Raw genomic sequence first — 21,254 nt, 5'->3', positions numbered from 1 at the left:
TGGGCAGCAGGAAATCTTGACGAAGCAGCTTGAAAACATTCAGAAAGAAAAAGAAGAGTTAAAAGCATGCCAGAGGGGCCTGCAGACTGGGGTGTGCCAAAAATCTGGCCACCACGAAAACTGTGGTGAGTGAGAAGATGGATTGAGTAGGGCTGCCATTATGTCTGGATTTTCCCAGACATTACCAGGATTTCAAAGGCGGAAGTGACATCCAGGGAGAATTTCCAGAAGGTGTTGGTCTGTCCTGGATCTCTGGCAAGTAAACGAAAAAATCGTGGGTTTTTGAGCATTTTCGTTAAAAAGCTCAACAACCCTGGGGTGTCCTGCCTTTTACATTTTGAAATATGGCAACTCTAGGATTGTGGGGGGATGTTTGGTGGAAGGCAATTTGTTCTGATTATACAATAAAGAGGATTCATTCCGATTACATTCTGGTTTGTTGCATGGAGGTTATTTGTCTTTAACCAATTGTTTATTCCGCACCTTTTCTATCATACAATTATTTTATTGATTTGTTTTTTAAAAAATGAAACATAACCAAAAAAAAGAGAGCAAAACATTTTTAAAAAGCCTTAAAGCATCACAGCCTGGAAGGACAAAAGTACATAGATACAGCACAGAAAGTACTAATTCATACAAAGGCCCTCTGCACCAGTAATAAAGATATGAGTACAGAGTTGGTAGCTTTGGGGACAAGGGAGGGCAAACAGCAAGCCGCCTGTGCGTGGCAGATCTTAATGCTCGATTTGTTGCTGCCATTATTTACTTCTCTCCACAAAATGTGGGTGAAAAGGGAAGGAGAGAAAGTGCTGAAGGTCATACTTCATTGATTATGTCCCAGTGTGTGCACTTTGAGCTGCCTCACAGCTGTTTATTGTGCAAGCACAGGCCAGGGTTCAATGGCACCACAATCAGGGTCAGACTTTGAGGCAGAAGTCCTGGGCCTCAGCAGAATGAGAAGGAGAGCCCCCAACACATAAAATGCTGGTGACATTTTGAAGTAAGTGAAGTACTGTAATACAAATTACTATCTAATGCAGGGTGTGTGTAAAACTATTGCAGTGTAGCATACTGTTACTCTGAGAAGGCCCACTGAAATTAATTGACATAAGTTATTCATCTTCATTTAATGCCAGTGGGTCTACTCTAACTAACATTGGTTACTACCAATTATGAAGAATTAAGCATCACACTAAGGTGAGTTTTTGTCTTCATTGCATGGCCCTGCATTTTCGTATGAGGAAGAAAAACTCTGTTTATCCCCACACCAGTGCATAATTTTTATACGCCTCTATCATGTCCCCCGTTAACTCGCCTTTTCTATAAACCAAAAAGCCTCAATTGTTATAATTTGCAAGGGGGTTCTTCCAATCCCTTGATCAACTATTATTTTCATTTGTGGGAGTTGGAGCCGTTTTCTCTGAACTTAATTATACACTCTGACCTTTTAGGGGCTTGAAATTTAGGAACATGTGAACCAGGAGTCTTTGCGGCCTGAGCCTCTTAGTTTTTGAAGTGTGTCTAAATCTTTCTGCAATCATAATCAGAAGTATTGGAAAAAATGTAAAATTCATAAAGGTTAGAAAATTATTTCCAGCACTCAAAATATTGATTTGGTACGAGAAACTTTCCTTTGGGAATTTTTTCCTCGAAAGCCAAGGTTACAAATACATGGGCACGGTTGATAGCACAAAAATAAAAGTTTAGTGACATTGTTTTTGGTAATACAATTTTCTGTTTCACCTGAAAATATTTACTTGTTGGTGGCTGCAAAAATGGTCATTCATAGTAGCCCTAACTTGGGCCTTGCATCTTCAGCATTATTTTATTTTTGGAACATTAATATTTGCAACCAATCCACATGCAAGCCAAAGGAGGCTGACATGCAACTGAGTGCTTACATTAACCTGGGAAGAGTTTCTGAGATGCCAACTTAAAATAGATCTGCCTGTCTGCAACATGAGATGTATGAGGGTTTGCTTTTAAAAAAAAACTGGGAATCCATACCAGCCTCAGCCTCTCCTTTCCTTCTGAAACATTAACTTTGGACTATGTTGCAAGCCCGCTGTAACTTGTTCTCTTGCAGCACAGAAATCCAACCTGCATAAGGTGAGCTACACAACAGGGTTATTGCAGAATACTTTTTCTGCCAAACATGCAATGTGGGGAGAAAAGCAGTGAACAACATTTCAGGGTTGTTGTTCTCTCTCAGCTTCAGTCCAACCTAAAACAGGGGCCTAGTACAGATGGTCAACACTGCAGGGTTTGTGTCCTAAAACATGGGTGTCTTCACAGAACATTTCTTAGGGATTAATTCCATCTACTGGCACCCTCAAACTCCTATTTGAGTTTGATCCTTGAGGTGATCAACATTTGTAGCATATTTTATATTGACAACAAAAAATATTTTATATTAGCTAATATTGTATAGTAACAACAACAAATAAAAACCATAACATCTGTCAGGCCTTTGGTGTAGATAAGGAACTTGGCACAAAATAGGGGTCTGGCCTCAACTCACCCACTTTCTGCCTTAAAGTCCATATCAGGGAAGGAGAATCTGCAGTCCTCTAAGATATTTTTTGGACTCCAACTCCTGTCATCCCCCTAACCACAGGGCCATGCCAGTGTGGATGGTAGCTCCCATCAGCCCTAAAACTCCATCTGGAAGACCACAGGTTCTCTATCACTGGTCTAGACTGGCTGGCAGCAATCCCGGGGTTTTAGACATGGGCCTGTTCCTAACCCATCAGTGGAGAGAAAGGGAACAGGATGTGACCTGCATGCAAAGCATATCCCCTACCACAGAACTATGGCCCTCCCTATCAAAACTCTTGATGTAATTGTACACAAGGTAACATCAACAGTGTTTTTGGCAATGTTTCATCAATGCAACTGTGCAAATCAGTTATGTAGAGAAAGGAAATCAAATGAAAACTGGATGTTTGTCTCTACTACAACAAGGCTGGGATCGTGGCCCACAGATGTTGCTGGACTCCAACTCCCATCACCCCTGACCTGAAAGAGCGTCTCCACTCCCATCGTTTGGCCCAGAAACTGAGATCCAGCTCCAAGGGCCTTCTGGTGGTTCCCTCACTGCAAGAAGTGAAGCTACAGGGAACCAGGCAGATGGCCTTCTCAGTAGTGGCACCCACCCTGTGGAATGTCCTCCCATCAGATGTCAAGGAGATGAGGAGATATAACCTTTAGAAGACCGCTGAAGATAGCCCTGTATTGTGAAGCCTTTTAATGTGTGATGTCTTACTATGTTTTTACAGATGTTGGAAGCTGCCCTGAGTGGCTGGGGCAACCCAATCAGATGGGTGGAGTACAAATAATAAAATTGTTGTTGTTGTTGGCTGGAACCAATGGAAGTTGATCATCACCTGAAGAGCTACAGCTTCCCCAATCTCATTAAAAAAAGAAAAGAAAAAGGAAACAGAATGGTTGAGGGTTCCTGACGCATCATGGTTCCACTTTGGAAAGAAGGGAAACTGCAAGTCCAACATTTCAGGTGAGGGGAGGATCAGATGAGACTTTTAGAAGCAACCTTAAGGGAGAGTACATTTTTTGAGTGAACCTCTTTGCCGACAAACAGCAGTACTGCAGGAAGGTTCTTTGTTTGCAGATGTTCAGCCAAAGCTACACTCTTCCCCATTCTTGGTTCCTTAATACGTTCCTTCGGATTTTCCCTGCTGCCGTCTTGGGCAACTCCCGGACAAACTCAACCTGGGTAGGCAAAAAATGAGAGTGCATCTCAGTTTTTTTGCAGCCTTGGACTAATTCATTACCACAGCAGCTCAGAGTTTGCAAAACAATTTAAAAAACAGTCAATTCCTCTTCACAATAGACACACTGAAATTAATGAGTCTAAATTAGTCATGTTCTCCAATTTCAATGAATCTACAACCCATTTTAATTTTCCTGTTAGGACCTAAGAAGATACTTGCCTTTCTAGGATACTTGTAAGGAGCAGTCACCTTTTTCACGTGATCCTGGAGCTCCTTTTTTAATTTTTCTGGATCATGCGATAAAAAGGCAGAAGACAGGATGACAAAGGCTTTCACCACCTATGGGATGCCAATCATATATGCATTAACGACTCAGAAGGAAAAATAGGCACCAGTGTGACTGGGTGATTGGGATAGGATATTGATCATTAGCCAAAATAAAATATTGCTCTGTGGAGCGCTCTGTGCTCCTGTTCAGAGATCCAGCTGACCATGCCATTTTCAAGGTACTGAATTCCATTCTACTTCCCACTAAGCATGCTCAGTCCTCAAAAGGTTTCCCCCCACTTTGGATTCACCCCTAAATGTTTTGTATGCCTGCAAACCTTGGGGGTTTCTCTGAGCCCGCTGAGCTTCTTGAGTATGAATGTTGCGTTTTAGCAGCAGGCAGATCCTCACTTAAAGAACTAGAAGCACACATAGATTAATCCTTAAATGTTGGGTTAACCATAGGGATGAGTGAGCAGAGAGAGAAGAGGATTTAGGAACTCATGGAAATTGGCAGGATCTCCAGGGGATATTTAGATCCCACTGTGATCCTGGTAACGTCAAAAACTGGGCTTTGGGGATGCAACTGTTTTTTTCACTTTTCTTTTTGCAGCCAAATGAACTGAGGTGAGTTTGCCCACCAAGAACATTTTTATACCTCCCCTGCTCAGGCATGTGTCTGAAATACGGCACCATCTGTACCGCTGCGATGTGTCAAGATTTATGACATGTTCCCCAAGCAAGCGCACTGCATGTGGCTTTCTGCTGCTGAGTATCATGTGTTGCAGAATGTGTTGGCTGCCTGAATCTCTGTTACCTCTCCTCTCACGGGATCTGGGCTGCTGACCACAGCCGATTCCACCACAGCTGGGTGCTCTATCAAGGCGCTCTCCACTTCAAATGGGCCGATACGATACCTAAGAGACAGAAGGAAGGGGAGGTCACTCCTGCGCCTTTTGTCGCTTAATAGCACATGTCAAAGGCGGAAAGCCAACCGAACTGAACCTACCCGGCAGAATTAATCAGATCATCTGATCTTCCGACAAACCAGAAATAGCCTTCTTCATCTTTAATCCCTCTGTCTCCAGTGACATAAAAATCACCACGCTCGGTGGCTGCGGTTTTCTCAGGGTTATCCTGACAACAACCAAACATCGTTCAATATGTTTTCACCAATGCCTGCCGGTCTGTCCCTTTTGGCAATGGTTCCCCAAGACAAAAGAGCAAGGTGATTTGCTCTTGGTTTGATTACTGCCACAAAAAATGCTGACTCCAGATCTCAGTGAGCCATTGAATGAGAGGCTCTCCCTTCCTCCCTTCCCTGAGTGGGTCCTCCCTCCTTCTCTTTGCTACCTCTGCAGCCTATTTGCTTGTACTGTCCACCAGAGTCTAAACCAAACCACCACCCAAAGGGAAGAGGGCAAGATGAGCAAAGGATGCTGCTCAAACTCCTTGCTCTCGTCAAGACAGGAGAGGGCAGGTGAAGAAGCAGCAACAGCAAGGCAGAGGAGGAGCAGAGGCCAGGAGGACGAATAGAGTTGGCAGTGGGTCCCATGCTGGGATGTGGGCCTTGTCAGCTGCCTGATAACACCCACCCCTGACAACAGCCAAGTTTGCAGAACTACATGTCTGTGAGCATCAGGAACAAAGGAAACTCCCTTATAATAGGATCAGGTTATTGATCCACCTAGCTTAGTATTGCCTCCACTGATTGGCAGAAGCTCTCCAAGGTTTCAGACAGAGATCTCTTCTAGCCTTATCTAGAGACACTGGGGATTGAACCTTAGATTAGCATGCAATTAGATCCATTTCCAACCTTAATACACTGCATGTTGTACTACTACTGGACCCTGTAACATAGCAAAAATCTAGACCTGGAGCTAAATGCAACTGATGTCCTCAGCTTGGTTGCAAAGTGAAGCTGTTCTATCTATCACAACGTTATTGACGTGCTAAAAATAATACTTACTAAGTACCGTGAGAAAAGGCAAAATGGTCGCTTTGGCTTGACTCTGATAGCAATGTCCCCTTCTACCCCCGGAGGCTGAATTTTGCCTTCATCATCCACAATCTGTAGAAGCAAAAGATAAAAAAAAGCTTATATTGTTTCAGCCAACCAGTGTTGATTTAAAAGTCACACACATATCTCCACGAACAATGGTACACTTCATGGTTTGGCTCGGTTCTCAATGGCTCTCATTAAGATAGATATCTCTGCTTGCTCCCAGGGTTCCATTATAGGCCAGTATATCAAGAAATGGGAAATGAATTAGAATATTTAGATTAGTGATGGTGGGAATACGTTCCCAGTGATTTCCATTAAGTTCTATGGAATACAATTTAGAAACCCATTCCCGCCCCACCAAATCAGTTTTGGAAGTAAGGAAAGTGACAGGAAGATACACTTGAAAATGTGGGACTTCCTTGATGCAGTGTTGCCCAACCACCTCACAGCAAAGTAGAACAAATACTCAGTAAACAGCGGACATCATTAAACCTCCCTGCAAACTCTGTACAAACAAATCAAGGTGAGTGCTCAACAAACAGGTTGCCCAGTCTTCAGACAGACACCAGTCTGGTAAGTTTATATTTGTCCTTGTACCTGGACATCATACGGTGGAGACGCCACTCCCATGGAGCCCGGTTTGATTTTCATCCCTTTAACATTTGTACAGATGGCTACCTGTAAGAGCAGAGAGAGAAAAAACAAAGCCAAATAACATTTGGGAGTTTTCACTAGTTTGGGAGGGTAATAAGCCCTCTCCATTGCTGCTTGAGCAGAAAATATTGCCTAGTCTCCAATCGCCCCCAAAATGTCAGGACCGTCACGAAAACCCTTAAGCCATCAGGGCTTCTCACTTTGTCATGCAGAGTCCTGAATTCCCAAATGCAAGCCTTTACTCCCCCGGCTGCTTCAAGACAAAAACAGATAGGAAATATGGATAGACACAGTTTTTTGTCTGGGAGCAAAAGGGCTACAGAAGTGTATATGGAAACCAGCCTCCTATACAGAGGCAATTTTTGTGTTTCATACTCAGCCCACTGGCATGCAGCCCCCGGAAGTTTTCTCAGAAAAGGCTGGGCTGAAAAGGCCTTCCCCACACCACCCTTGATTTAAAAGATCTATCAACTGCATTGTGGTGAGTTTGCCAGATGCACAGCCATGCCAGAATGAAGATAAACATACTGTTTCTGTTTGTCCATAGCCTTCATAGATATCCACCCCTGTGTGGGTTTTCCATCGCTGCAGCACCTCTGCGTTGAGTGGTTCCCCTCCTGTCACACAATGCTCCAGGCTTAGGAATTTGTACCTTGATAAGAAATGGCGACAGTTAGTAAACCCACAAGTGAGGCTTGCATCCATGGGTGCCTACAATAATTTTTCAAGGCAGGGGTAGCGGGCAGACAAAGTGAAACTGAAAGCGAGGAACAGGCTAATTTTAAAGAGAGAGAGAGAGAGAGAGAGAGAGAGAGAGAGAGAGAGAGAGAGAGAGAGAGAATGCTGCCTGTATGTTTTGTCTCAGGTTCTATGCATTTACTCTTTTTTAAAAAAATGAAAGGTAGTAACCGAGGGGTTATGATTCATCCAGGAGCAGCAACTGCCCGCCCCGCCCATGGACACCCATGACTGCAACAAAATGTTGCAGTGGGAAGTGTTCCTGCTCACTCAGCCATACTCTCCCCAAAACCTCCATGATTTATAATGGAAACACAGCACTATCTGGAAAAAAACCCCTATTTACTCTACAGGAAGTTACTGAACATAGAGAGCTGCCTTAACAGAGCCAGCCCACTGGTCCATCTCACTCAGTAGTGTTTTCACTGACTGGCAGCAGTTCTCCAGGGTTTCAGACAGGGGTGTCTCCCAGCCCTACTTGCCAATGCTGGGGATTGGGGCCTTCTGCATGCAAAGCAGATGCTCCACTTCTGAGCTCCGACCCTTGGGACGGGGAATCCCAATCAGCGCGAGGGACACAAACCCTCCTGAGGGCAACAATCTGGAAGGCACCCATCAGCTCACGCAGGACATTTCCCCTTTTACCAGTTAGCCCAGTGAAAAGTACCTGGCAAGATCCTGCTGCACCAACATACGGAATCCTGTAGGAGCTGTGCAGAAAATGGTGATTGGGTATCGGGCAAGGGTCTAGATAGAGACAATCAAGATCATCAAACCCTTTATTGGCATCACGTACAAACATCCATAGCAAATCAATACGGAATTACCACCTTCCCAGTGACACAAAACATTTGTCAAATGAAAGAGGCAAAGCAGTCTAACATTACATCTCTAGGTCTCCAGGGAGATCAGACATCTGCAATGTGTTTCGATGACAAAAAAATCAGATAAAGATATTTAGCTGCTAACTTGGTGAGCTCCTGATTATTCCCCAATAATAGAAAATGTAGGATCTCTAACTCTGGTTTCCATTTGGGGATGCAGAGTTGATCTATGAACTGCTGGTGGAGATCAACATATAGTTTACATTTAAGAACCATATCTGTAAGAGTTTCCACCTGATGGTCTTCACATTGGCAAATTCTTTCTCCTTCCACCATTCCCAAGAACCTTCCCCATAGGAGGTTTGAAGGATTTGAATTAAACCTGCCCTTCTTTCTTGAGGATTAAGCAAAAATTCAAGATAATTGTGGTTAATTTCATGTGCCCAAGAAAGTTGAAAGTTAAGAGGGGAACATGTTTTCTCTGCTGCTGCTGTTAGTTCCTGGCATTCAATGTCCCGCAACCTAGTTTTTATTATAGCCTTGGTAGATGGTGCAGACATTGATCATAAAAATTCCACTGACAGCCCAAGTTGTTGTACCTTATCTATGCAGGCCATAATGCATTTCTTTATAACAAGAGGTAATTCGCATATCCCCTCTGCCCTCAAGGTCTTCAACGCCAAAGTTATAGCTCAATTGCTCTACGGAATTCCAGTCTGGCTGCCAGGGTTTACCCAGCTGGTAGAATGAGTGCAGGCAGCTTTCCTTCTTAAGATTTTTGCTGTCCCACGTTGTGTACCCTATGCAGCCTTGTGTCTAGAGGGAGGTCAACACAAGGTAGAGCCCGTAGCCTGGGCGAGATTTCTCACAACAGATAAAGATCCTCTCCTTAGAACAATAAGCTTCAATCACCAACATGTGCACTTTGAATTGGGCCCCGAAGACAAATGTGCAACCAGTTCAGCTGTTTTAAAACAGGATTTATATACATTGGTACCTTGATTTAAGACCATAATCCATTCCAGAAGTCCGGTCTTAAAACAAAGCAGACTTAAAACAAGGAGTGCTTTCCCATAGAAAGTATTTGAAAATGGATTGATCAATTCTAGACAATGAAAAACACCCCCTAAAACAGCAATTTAACAGGAATTTTACTGTAATGAGACCATTGATCCATAAAATGAAGGCAATAATCAATGTAAAGGTAAAGGTACCCCTGCCCGTACGGGCCAGTCGTGACCGACTCTGGGGTTGCGTGCTCATCTCGCTTAAGAGGCCGGGGGCCAGCGCTGTCCAAAGACACTTCCGGGTCACGTGGCAAGCGTGACGAAGCTGCTCTGGCGAGCCAGCACCAGCGCAGCGCATGGAAGCGCCGTTTACCTTCCCGCTATAAAGCGGTACCTATTTATCTACTTGCACTTAGGGGTGCTTTCGAACTGCTAGGTGGGCAGGAGCTGGGAACGAACGACAGGAGCTCACCCCGCCACGGGGATTCGAACCGCCGACCATACGATCGGCAAGTCCTAGGCACTGAGGTTTTACCCACAGCGCCACCCGCGTCCCCCAATAATCAATGTACTGTACTATAAAATAAATACAGTGGTACCTTGGGTTAAGTACTTAATTCATTCCGGAGGTCCGTTCTTAACCTGAAACTGTTCTTAACCTGAAGCACCACTTTAGCTAATGGGGCCTCCTGCTGCCACCGCGCCGCCGAAGCACAATTTCTGTTCTTATCCTGAAGCAAAGTTCTTAACCTGAAGCACTATTTCTGGGTTAGCGGAGTCTGTAACCTGAAGCGTATGTAACCAGAGGTACCACTGTATGATGGGGGGGGGGAATAACATGATGATAGTCATTGTTTGGATGGGGGGCTTTTATCCATTTCTACAGTCACACAATCAACCAGTAGCTGAACTGGGTTCCACACAGTCACAAAGACAAGTCACAAAAACGAAGTCACAAGCCACAGTCACAGGTCAGTCCCATAAAACGAAGTCACAGTCAAAAACCCGAAAAAGCCACACAAACCAAAACACAAAAAAATAGCAAAAACAAAACCTCCAAATATCACTGTGTTCCGCAGGTGCTCAGGACTCAACAGCTGGCAGACTCAACAGGAAGCCTCTGATTAGCAGCGAGGGACTCAATTAACAAATGAAACACCCTCAATGGGAACCAGACGATGGAAAGCGACCCCTAAAACAGCAGCAGGGCCCGACTTGTATATAAAAAATGACTCAACCCGGAGCACTCATTTCCGGGTTGCAATTGGACTTAGTCCAAAACGGATTTATATTAGACTGGAATTTAGTCAAGGTACCACTGTACAAGCTCCAAGCAGAACCACAATCAGTAACTCGGTTGCTGCATTTAGGGTCAACTGAAGTTTCTGAACCATCATCAAGGGCATTGCAATGCCCTGCACGCTTACGTTCAGTACGACGGCGGGTTCGAATTGCGGCAGGCGATGTACAAAGACGCACGACCCATTGAGCCACGGACCGAAAACACCACTCCAGGTCGTCTTAATCCATCCTGGGTCCGACGTATTCCAGAATATAGCCGAAGGAGACAAATCCATGCAGCGCCTATGTAAGTGGAAAAGGAGCAGAAGACGCGGAACCAGTTGCTGACTCAGGGTGTCAGGATTCTGGGAAGCAGGTTACAGAATGACTCAGCAAAAGTGCTGCAAATCAGGCTGAAGGAGGCAGAAGGTGAGTCGGCTAAAAAGTGCAAAGTCCATACAGGTGGTGAACTGTAGAGCAGCGAGCCACCGACAATGGAAAACTGCCACTAAGCATTACAAAACACTCCATTTAATAATGTTGAGAAGATACCAATGTAGATCCTTCAAAAGTAAGCCAAATTCTTCCTCCATCCCTACTGACCAGGGGAAGGGCTTAGAATATAGCTCAGTAGCCCCATCCTATTCCCCACACCTGTCATTAGAGGATCCCCAAAGAAAGGCCCAATCCAGAATGCCATGACTCATCCATTCCCTGCTTTTGCTACCATAGCACTTTTAAAGCTTTACCTGGCGGCAGTTATCAATCCAATGCCGTGGCAGCAGTGGGAATGTTCCACCATTTTGGGAGCTCCCGTGGTTCCGCTTGTAAAGTAAATGGCCATTGTGTCCTCGCTCTTGGTCTTTGCGCAGTCGTGGTCGGCAGGCGCTGATCTTAAAAAGCAATCACATCGCATGGCATTGGCAGGCAACACTTTCCCCTTCCACAGCAGCCACACACATCATGAGCAGAACCTAGCAGCTGGAATCCTGCACCCATTTGGTAACCCTTGGCAGAAATCCAATGGGTCATTGGCCACATTCACACCATAGGCTGAAAGAACTATGGTACTACTTTCAAATTATTATTATTATTATTATTATTATTATTATTATTAATATAAAATTTATGTACCACCTTTATCTTCCAAGGATCTCAAGGTGGTGTACATGGTTCTCCTCCTCTCCATTTCATCCTCACAACAACCTGTGAGGTAAGTTATGCTAAGAGACGGTAGTGTTAAGTTGTGGGTGAACATATCAGACGACACAGCGATTCTTCAAACAGCTCTTGTTTATTCACAGGCCAGGACAGAACTGAACTGACGGGTTCAGTCAGCCTGCTTATATAGAGCTCCAGTACAACGTAACTGTAACAATTTTCTAAAACTATCCAATCACTGAACGTCACTTTCGATCCCTTATTTGCATAACTATCTACAGTATCCCCCTGCTGGCCCAGGGTGAGAACTTCAGTACATAACAGGTAGCTAGCTCAAGGTCACCCTCTGAGCTTCATGGCTGAATGGGGACTCGAACCCTGCTCTCCCAGTGGCTGAATGCCTCCCCTCTCACCAACTCGGCAGGAGGAGAGCTCTGCTGCCAGCTCCTCTCTGCCTCTAGAGCCCAGGGAGACTGGTGGCAGAAAACGCACGCCGCCCCTTGGGGGTTGCTGCCTGACGCAGCTGCCTCACCCAGTCTGATGGGCGGTCCAGCTCTGCTATTAAGTATAAATTAAAAGTGAAAACGGATCCCATGTTGCAGCTTGGGAAGTCAGACCTGGGTATTAATCTGGACCAGCTGAAGACCACTGATCTAAATAATATCTCTACTGCTATCGATTCATGTCTGTTGCAATGCTTACTGGATGAGATCCCTGAAGTTCATCCAGCCATCTCTGCTGCTGTCGGAAACAAGAAGCTTGGTTTTCAGAGACTTGCATTCAGACAGGACTGAGTCCACTGCAGGGGCCAACGTGTCGCTGACCACGATGCATTTGGCTTTGGAAGCCTGGAGCCTGTAGGAGATGTCTTTGGCAGTTAACTGGGGCGTCCCTGGGATGAAAACAATGCCTAGAAAAGAAGCAGAGAATGTCGTGAGCAGGAAACCCAGAAAGTCTCCATGCTTGGGAAGGCTGCACACACAGTGGTGTCTCATTCTAAGGTGGTGTAGTGGTTAGAGCAGCTATGGAGAACTTTGGGTCCTTCAGATGTTCTGTCAGCCCCAAGCAGTATGGTCAATGTCCAGGACTGGGGGGAGTTGCTGTTTTATTCATTTATATTTTATTAAATTTCAAAAATTTAATATACACTCCAATACATAATGAATTTTTCTTTTGTTTTATTGGCTTCCCACCCTGTTTTCCATGGTGTTTTTTTTAATTATTTCTCCCCTATGCTGCACCTTATCTCCTCTCTCTTATATCATAACAACAATACAATAATCTTTAATTCCTTCTGTTCCACATAGTTCAAATCCTGATCATGAATTTATCATACTATAATATTTATTTCAATAATCCAAAAGAGGCTTCCACTCTTCCACAAATCAATCATCATTGGGTTCTCTTATTTTAGCTGTTAGGGGCTGATGGGAGTTGTAGTTCAGCAATGCCTGAGGGCCCAAAGGTTCCCCATTCCTGGGCTAGACTGTTGGACTACCTCTGGGGAGACTGAGGTAAAAATTCCCAGTAAGCTGTCAAACTCATTGGGCCAGTCACTATCTCTGAGGCTAACCTTCCTCACGTGTGGAGAAAATGGCGGGGGAACAATTTTTTGAGTCCCAGCATTCCTAGGAGGAAGAGGGGCAACTTAGACCCTGCAAAGCAGGTATAGGGGACCATTTTCAGCCAAAGAGTCACATTCCTGTCTGGACAGCTTTCTGAGGGACACCTGACATTGGTGGGTGTGGCCAAGGGCTTAAGTGGGAAGAGCAAAACCTGCAAACTCCACACCTTCTCACACCCTTCTAGATCCTCTTTCCAGACAAGCAAGAGGCATCATGGGAGTTCAAGGACACATCCGGGGGTGTGGCCAGGGAGAATTCCTGGGGCCAGATAGAGAGGCTTAGAGGGCCAGGTTTGACTCCCAAGCCTGAGGTTCCCCACCCCTGCAGTGAATAAATAAATAAATAAAATACTTATCCGTTCTAAAAAATGCAGACATCTGAAGCTAGCCAGGAACATGGGTTTCATCGCTTCTGCAGCTTCTTCTCCCTCCCACACAGTAATTTATTTTAAAAGTGAAATCTTGATTTCGGTAATGCTTTTGACCAGGCATCCCCAAACTCGGCCCTCCAGCTCTTTTGGGACTACAATTCCCATCATCCCTGTCCACTGGTCCTATTAGCTAGGGATGATGGGAGTTGTAGTTCCAAAACAGCTAGAGGGCTGAGTTTGGGGATGCCTGCTTTTGACAATGTTCCCCATGGTATTTTTTCAAGGAAGCTGGTAAAATGTGGGATTGAACGAATGTAAATTGTTAGGTGGATCTGTAGCTGGTTGTCTGACCAAACCCAAAGAGTACTCATTAATGTCATGGATTGTTTAGCTGAGATCCCTGCAACGCATGCCATTTCCTCCCAATTTTTCCGCAAATTGTGTTGCTGTTTTTTTGTCAAGCTGTTATTGGAGAATATTTGTCTACTGCTAAATCTTCTCACTGGGGAAGACAGCACTTTTTCTGGGGAGGGGGGCCCTCTCTTTTCTTTCCCCGAATCTTGACTGACCTGTCCGGATACAAGCCACATTCATCAGCCACCATTCGGGAAGCTTTGGAAGAACCACCATGACCCTGTCGCCTTTCTGCAAGCCGCAGGGACCGGCCAGCATGTTGGCAGCTTTCCGGGATAAGACTCCCAGCTCCTCAAAGCTCCACTTCACCTCTTTGCTCTGGTCGTCCACCCACCAGAACGCTGGGTTCGGAGGCCTCTTTCCATCCTAGCAGAGAAGACGTTATTAACAACCTAATCCACAGAGCCATTTTATATGTATGAATCATATAGCAGTGTGTGGTCAGTTGCGGCCGATGGAGGACCTTAGGTGAGAGATATGGAAATATCGAGTCTCTAGGACTTGGAGGAGAATGGAACTATCCCAGGTCAGAGCTGGGAGGAGCAGGAGCTACTGTTTTCTGTGAGTGGTAAGGGCCGAGAATTACTTTTAAGAGAGGACTCCATATTTTACTTATTTGATTTGTATTTTCTGTAGTTGTAATCTTACTGTATTATGGGGAATTCTTCATTTAAAAAAAAAATTTTTTTTAAATAGGCAAAGAAAAAGGAAAGCAGTGGTGGGTGGGTGTGTGTCTGTATGCACGTGATACCTAGTGCCAGGATCTTGCTTCTGTGCTGCTGTTTCCAAAGTATTTTTTACTAATTTTCAAGGATGTACAACAAAATATAACTAGACAGCTAAAGACAAGCAATGAACATCAGCAGGCATCAACACCCCTGGCAATCTTGCCAGCAGTCAGGTAAGTATTAATGTTGTTGTTGTTGTTGTTGTTGTAATCATCATCATTATTACAATAAATCATTTATTACTCTCCCTTGACCCTAAGGTCCTAGGATGGGTTATAGCATTAAAAGCAAAATTTAAAACAACTTCATGTCCTTCATGTCAGGTAGCTGAAAAAAGCAACCATTTTCCTCTATTCCTGTCAGCGCCATTACTTTGCGGGTTATTTCCTCAGCTGCAGCCTACCTCCATATATTTTTATGTCGCAGGCCTACATCATAGGAATGCAAGATGCCTTAGAAAGAGCCAGTCCATTGGTACATCTATTCTGGTTTTCTCTACACTGATCAGCAGGAGCTGTCCGGGTTTTCAGGCAGGGGACCCTCCTAGCCCTAACTGGAGATGCCGGGAATCGGACGCAGGACTTTCTGTGTGCAGAGGTACTATCACTGAGCTAGAGCCCTTCCCTTAAGTGGCCTCCCCCCACCTATGTTTGAGAGAAGGAACACAGGAAGCCGCCTCAGGCAGAGTCAGACCATTGGTCCATCTGTCTCAATATTGTGCTGCAGCAACTGTCAGAAGCTCTACAGGGATTCAGATGGCGGTCTCTCTGAACCTGAGGCCTTCTGCATGTAACGCTTAATCACTGAGCTACAGCTGAAGTCAGCAGAGGGAACAAACGGCGATTAAGGCAAGGGGCTTCAACCAGTGTTGAAGCAATGATTCTTCAACATCAGCTTTGTTGGACTGGTCATGTTGCGCTGATGCCTGATGATCGTCTTCCAAAGCAACTACTCTATTCCGAACTTAAAAATGGAAAGCGTAATGCTGGTGGTCAACAAAATAGGTTTAAAGACTCTCTCAAGGCAAATCTAAAAAAAATGTAGTATAAACACTGACAACTGGGAAACACTGGACTGCGAGCGCTCCAGTTGGAGAACAGCCTTTACCAAAGGTGTCATGGGCTTTGAAGACACTCAAACTCAGGACACAAGGGAGAAATGTGCTAGGAGGAAGGCACATTTGGCAAATCCACACCTTGATCAACTCCTGCCCGGAATCCAATGTCCCCACTGTGGAAGGATGTGTGGATCCAGAATTGTCCTCCACAGTCACTTATGGACTCATTGTTAAAACAGTGTTTATGGAAGACAATCTTACTCGGCTACGAGTGATCGCCAAAGAAGAAGAAGAAGAAGAAGAAGCAGGCATTTTGGAGGAGGATGCTCCTGACACAAGAATCAGGCAGTCTGGGAGGGTCGAATCCAAGACTACCCTGCATCTTTCAGTTTGGGGAACACATCCCTGAACAAAGCCACCGGCCTCTATGCTTTGCTTTCAACCATGTTGCAAAAAATTATTTTGTATATTATTGATGTTTCAAATGCCTCCTGTGAAATATGTTGCTATGTGGAATACTTAGTAACTTTTCCTCTTTAAATGAGAATATGGTAAGACTTTGAAGGCATCCTGATATTTATGAATAAAAGAAACGCTTTAAAAAAATATTACTACCCTCAAACACCAGCAATGCTAATCAAAATATTTCCCTCCAGGGAATGTAAATGAAACAACCCAAATATATATATATATATATATATATATATATATATATATATATTCTTTTAAAAAAATCATTCAGTTGCATTGTTTTTCTTTATTCTTGTGCATTATTGAAGCATTTGTTCTTGATGCAAGTCTTAATCGGTTTTTAGTAGTCTATTGCTATTTTAAAATTTCAAAAATCTCAAGTTATTGTTGTTCATTCTTATTGATAATTTGTTTTATCTGTTTTATACACCTCTTTGGGGGTTGTTGTAGTGCTGGTGGTGGTAGTTGTTACAATCAAGAGGTGTATAAACTTTGTGAAGTATATAAAAGTTACTATTGTTTAATTTTAATTTTTATTTAAAAAAATAAAGTCTCAGGTTCCTCTGTGCTCCAGGGAGACCAAGTGCAGCACCACAGTACTATTAACATCCGGTTTTCCTACCTGTTCCCCCAAACAACCAAACCCCTACCTTTTCCTCTTGGGTCCACCTGTCCAGAACATCTCTGGCAAAATTAAAGTACTCAGGCACATCCAGTTCACCATGGTTTATAGCTTCGTAATGGGAGATGATCGGAGAGGCCAGGTGTCTCTTGGCTTGGCGAAAGAGAGTGCAAGGAGGCGGCCGCAGGCGCCAGAAGCATCGAAGCAAGGTCTTCATGGCAGCTTGAGGGCATCAGCCAGCTTTATCTCTCTGCAGTGACATGTTTTGAAAGCATAAAAACCCTGAAGACTCTGTAAGCCTCAATGCAGTCAATATAGCAGCAGAGCCACAACCTTATGGATCCCAAACACAGGAAACCGACTTATATTGAGTCCATCTAGCTCAGTGTTGTCTACACAGACTGCCAGCAGCTCTCAAGGGATGTTCTCAGCCCTATGTGGAGATGTCAAGGATTGAACGAGGGGCGTTCAGCACGCAAAGCAGATGCTCTACTCCTGAGCTGCCGTCCTTCCCAAATCGATTAGCTCATCTCCCAAACTCCACCCTGCAAAATGGATGAGTGATGTTTGTGCAGGACGCCCTGTTTTCACATGCTGCAGATGTCTCATATATGTACAAAGAAGAGAGGAGGAGCTGACTCCCAATTTTCTGAGGGTCCTTGGCTAACAAAGTACAGTAAAGGTAAAGGGACCCCTGACCATTAGGTCCAGTCGTGACCGACTCTGGGGTTGCGCGCTCATCTTGCTCTATAGGCCGAGGGAGCTGGCGTTTGTCCGCAGACAGCTTCCGGGCCATGTGGCCAGCATGACTAAGCCACTTCTGGTGAACCAGAGCAGCACACGGAAACGCCGTTTACCTTCTCGCCGGAGTGGCACCTATTGATCTACTTGCACTTTGATGTGCTTTCGAACTGCTAGGTTGGCAGGAGCAGGGACCGAGCAACGGGAGCTCACCCCGTCACAGAGCCAACCTTCTGATCGGCAAGTCCTAGGCTCTGTGGTTTAACCCACAGCGCCACCCGCGTCCCGTGGCTAACAAAGTATACAAGGCTAAATAGACAGCTAAATAAACGGCTAAATAAACAGAAGGAAATGAGAGAGTCAAAGAGAGTTTCACAATATCGCCCTGCATCACGTGGGAAATGCTTTTATGTAAGCAAAGTAAGGTACACGATATTGAGCAGGGGCAGGGGATGGAGCAAAGCCAAGCCATCCAAATTACCTGACTGAAATCTCTCGAACAATCGTGGTGCAATCACATTGGAGCAGAGCAGACCCCACCCTCTCCACCAAGGCCCCCCTGCCCAAAGAATCACAAAATTGTAGAAATGGAAGGGAATGCCAATGGTCATCTTGTTCAGTCCCCTGCAATGAAGAAAGCCCAGCTAACAAATCCCCGACAGATGGTCATCCCATCTCTGCTTAAATACCTCGAGAGTCCACCTTTTAAAGATGCTTGCAATGGTGTCCACTGGTTATCCTAATCCGAGTAGACCCATTGAAATCAATGGGCATGGCTAGTTCAATGGGACCGCTTTCGATAAAACTTAGCTGGAAGCAACCCTTTGCAGCTCAGCTTCCATCATAACACAGAGCAGGGATTTCCAGGCAACCGGTTCATTGCACTTAGGGGACACTGTGTCAAAACGAGTGCATTGCAGGGGGTTGGACTAGATGGCCCTCGGGGTCCCTTCCAACGCTACAGTTCCACGATTGTAAGTGTTCTCTCACACTTTCCAAGAGCACTTCCCCATCACTTCCCTTCCTGCAAAACTTTGGAAGAACCTCCTGCCCAGGCATAGGCAAACTCGGCCCTCCAAATGTTTTGGGACTACAACTCCCATCATCCCTAGCTAACAGGACCAGGGGTCAGGGACGATGGGAGTTGTTGTCCCAAAACATCTGGAGGACCGAGTTTGCCTATGCCTGCTCCTGCCTGACAGAAACCCTGGAGAGCTGCTGCCAGTCGGTGTAGACAACACTGGGCTAGATGGACCATTGGTCTGCTTTGCGATAAAACAGCTTTGATGTTCTACAGTCCTCTGTGGATCTGCGTGCTCTGTGTGGACATAGACAAGCTTTCCTCCTTTTCCCATCCCACTAGACCCCCATGGACGCGGGTGGCACTGTGGGTTAAACCACAGAGCCTAGGACTTGCCGATCAGAAGGTCGGCGGTTCGAATCCCTGCGACAGGGTGAGCTCCCGTTGCTCGGTCCCAGCTCCTGTCAACCTAACAATTCGAAAGCACGTCAAAGTGCAAGTAGATAAATAGGTACCGCTCCGGTGGGAAGGTAACCGGCGTTTCCGTGTGCTGCTCTGGTTCGCCAGAAGCGGCTTAGTCATGCTGGCCACATGACCCGGAAGCTGTACGCCGGCTCCCTCGGCCAATAAAGGAAGATGAGCACCGCAACCCCAGAGTCGGCCACGACTGGACCTAATGGTCAGGGGTCCCTTTACCTTTACCTTTACCTAGACCCCCGTGAACATCCAAGGATGCTGAATTTTGGAAGATTTGGTGCAGACGTCTGCGAGAACAGGATGCTGGATGGGCCACTGGCCTGATCCTACATCTTCTTATGCTCTATGATTGCGCAAGCTGTATTGGCAGGCATGCGACTGAATCCCACCGCGAAGCAGTCCAGAGTTCACTGACCTTGGCTTTTTCCTCGGGGGACTCCGCGCAGAGCCAGGGAGGCGGCCAAGGAAACTCCACCGGACTAGTCCGTCCTCCTCTGCAACAAGTGCCTGGGCGGGCCAGCCTCTTCCCCCAAGGCAGGCAGGGACGGCCCCTTCCTCTTGGCGCGGGGCGAGTGGCGCCGTCGAGGGATCGAGATCAGCCAAGTTGCCTCCGCCAAGTCCGTCCAACAAACTGTAGGCAACGGCGTAAGTGTCTCCCCTCCCTGCTCCTCCTCCTCCTCCTCTCGCCCTGGGCGGTGCTGCTGCTGCTGCTCGCTGAACTTCGCGGAGGCCGAGATCGGGGTAATCGAACAGCTTCCGACGTGGCGGGGCTGCTTGCTCGCTTTCGCTTTCTTTGTCCCAACTTTCTCTCGTCCAAGCGCTTCGGCGGCGGTCGCAGAGCGCGCAGCCTTTCGCTTGCTCGCTGCTGCCACACTTCGGGCAGATTGCTCGTTGAAAGAAAGGCAAACACAGTTGATGTCGAATAATTCTTTTTAAGGGGTTTCTTAACCGACCTTCACTATGAGGTCCCAGGGCAGGTCACAACAACAACCATTATTAGTAGTAATTAAATAATAATTAATAATTAGTTTATTAATAATTAAATAATAATTAATTAGTAATTGGGCTATGTGATCCCCGTAGTCCCTTCCAACTCTACAATTCTGTGATTCTGTGAATATTCCATGTTAAAACAAACCCAAATAAAACCATTGCAGTTATACAGGTGTTTCCAAATGGGACAGAATGGTATTTTGTTTGAACCTAATTTCTTTTGTAAAGTCCCTTAAGGCTGGACAAACTGGTTTCTCCACAATAAATCCTAGCATTAACCTGGAACAATATTCATTTCTTTGTAGTTGGCATCCTCCCTGCTTAAAGCCCACTTCTAGATTTTGTAATCTTTAAAAAGCATAGTTCCGAGAGAAGACATCCTAAGGAACATTGGGGTCTGGCCCAGCTATGTTGTTGTTGTTGTTGCGGTGGTGGTGGTTGTGGTTGTCCCACTCTTCTGCCACACAAAGGCTCCCACAGCGGCTTAAAAGATCAGTGAAAAAAGACAGTCCCTTCCCTCAGGCTCACAACACAAAAGGAAAAAGGGACTGGGAGGCAGAAGGGAGAAAGAACAAGCTCAGGCACGAATTCTTAGTAACAAACTCTTGCAGGTAACAGCAGGAATAGAAAGAAGCCAAAAAGTTGCTCGTTTTTCAGCAGATGCCATGGAGAGACCTTGCCATTTCATCCCTCTCCCTCTCAGCCTGATGAAATAGCTGCTATAGATGCAAGTTCAAGGAGGGAGATCTCTAGATAAAGTAGCTGTTTCTGGAGGGTTTTACTCATGAGTAGACCAGCTGGCTGGGGGTGTTTGGGCCTGCTGCTCGACATGAGAGAGATAGTGGAGAAAATCCAGTACCCTGTTCAGTTTTTACCCTTGTGGAAAAGTGTAAATAATTTAAAAAGTTTTTGAGCAGCCTGCTAACTGTTGCGTTCCTTCTGCAAGCACAGTTGCATTTGACCTGGATTAACCCTGGCCATGTGAGGACAAGGCAAGGAGAAGAAGAACTTTGAGTGGGTTATTTATAAGTGACTGTTTAGAGTAGTTTAATTATCAATCCCTCTTC

General features: G+C 45.4%; 2 protein-coding genes across 5 annotated transcripts in view; one reads left to right on the top strand and one right to left on the bottom strand.

The window, feature by feature from the left end:
- Positions 1-544: 544 nt before the first annotated feature.
- Positions 545-19,733, bottom strand: LOC308462975 (acyl-coenzyme A synthetase ACSM5, mitochondrial-like). Its single transcript, XM_080981079.1, has 14 exons — positions 19,610-19,733; positions 16,984-17,205; positions 14,233-14,443; positions 12,371-12,578; positions 11,257-11,400; positions 10,654-10,810; positions 8,063-8,142; positions 7,186-7,309; positions 6,601-6,681; positions 5,968-6,069; positions 5,008-5,135; positions 4,816-4,915; positions 3,951-4,070; positions 545-3,729 (listed from the first exon to the last, which is right to left on the bottom strand). Exons 2-14 carry the CDS (start codon positions 17,170-17,172, stop codon positions 3,643-3,645), a joined length of 1,731 nt encoding a protein of 576 aa, XP_080837205.1. The 5' UTR covers positions 17,173-17,205; positions 19,610-19,733; the 3' UTR covers positions 545-3,642.
- Positions 19,730-21,254, top strand: part of LOC308462970 (acyl-coenzyme A synthetase ACSM3, mitochondrial-like) — a gene marked incomplete at its 3' end in the record, with an annotated part of 20,934 nt that continues 19,409 nt past the window's right edge. For 2 of the 4 annotated variants that reach the window (XM_080981073.1, XM_080981069.1), the window contains exon 1: positions 19,732-19,839. Of the gene's footprint in view, positions 19,936-21,254 lie in introns of all 4 variants that reach the window. The other 2 variants (XM_080981071.1, XM_080981070.1) reach the window with 2 other exon arrangements.

This window comes from Podarcis pityusensis (assembly GCF_964106645.2).
Source record: "Podarcis pityusensis genome assembly, chromosome: 14".
NCBI classification, from domain to species: domain Eukaryota; kingdom Metazoa; phylum Chordata; class Lepidosauria; order Squamata; family Lacertidae; genus Podarcis; species Podarcis pityusensis.
This window is presented reverse-complemented; position numbering and strand designations above follow the sequence as displayed.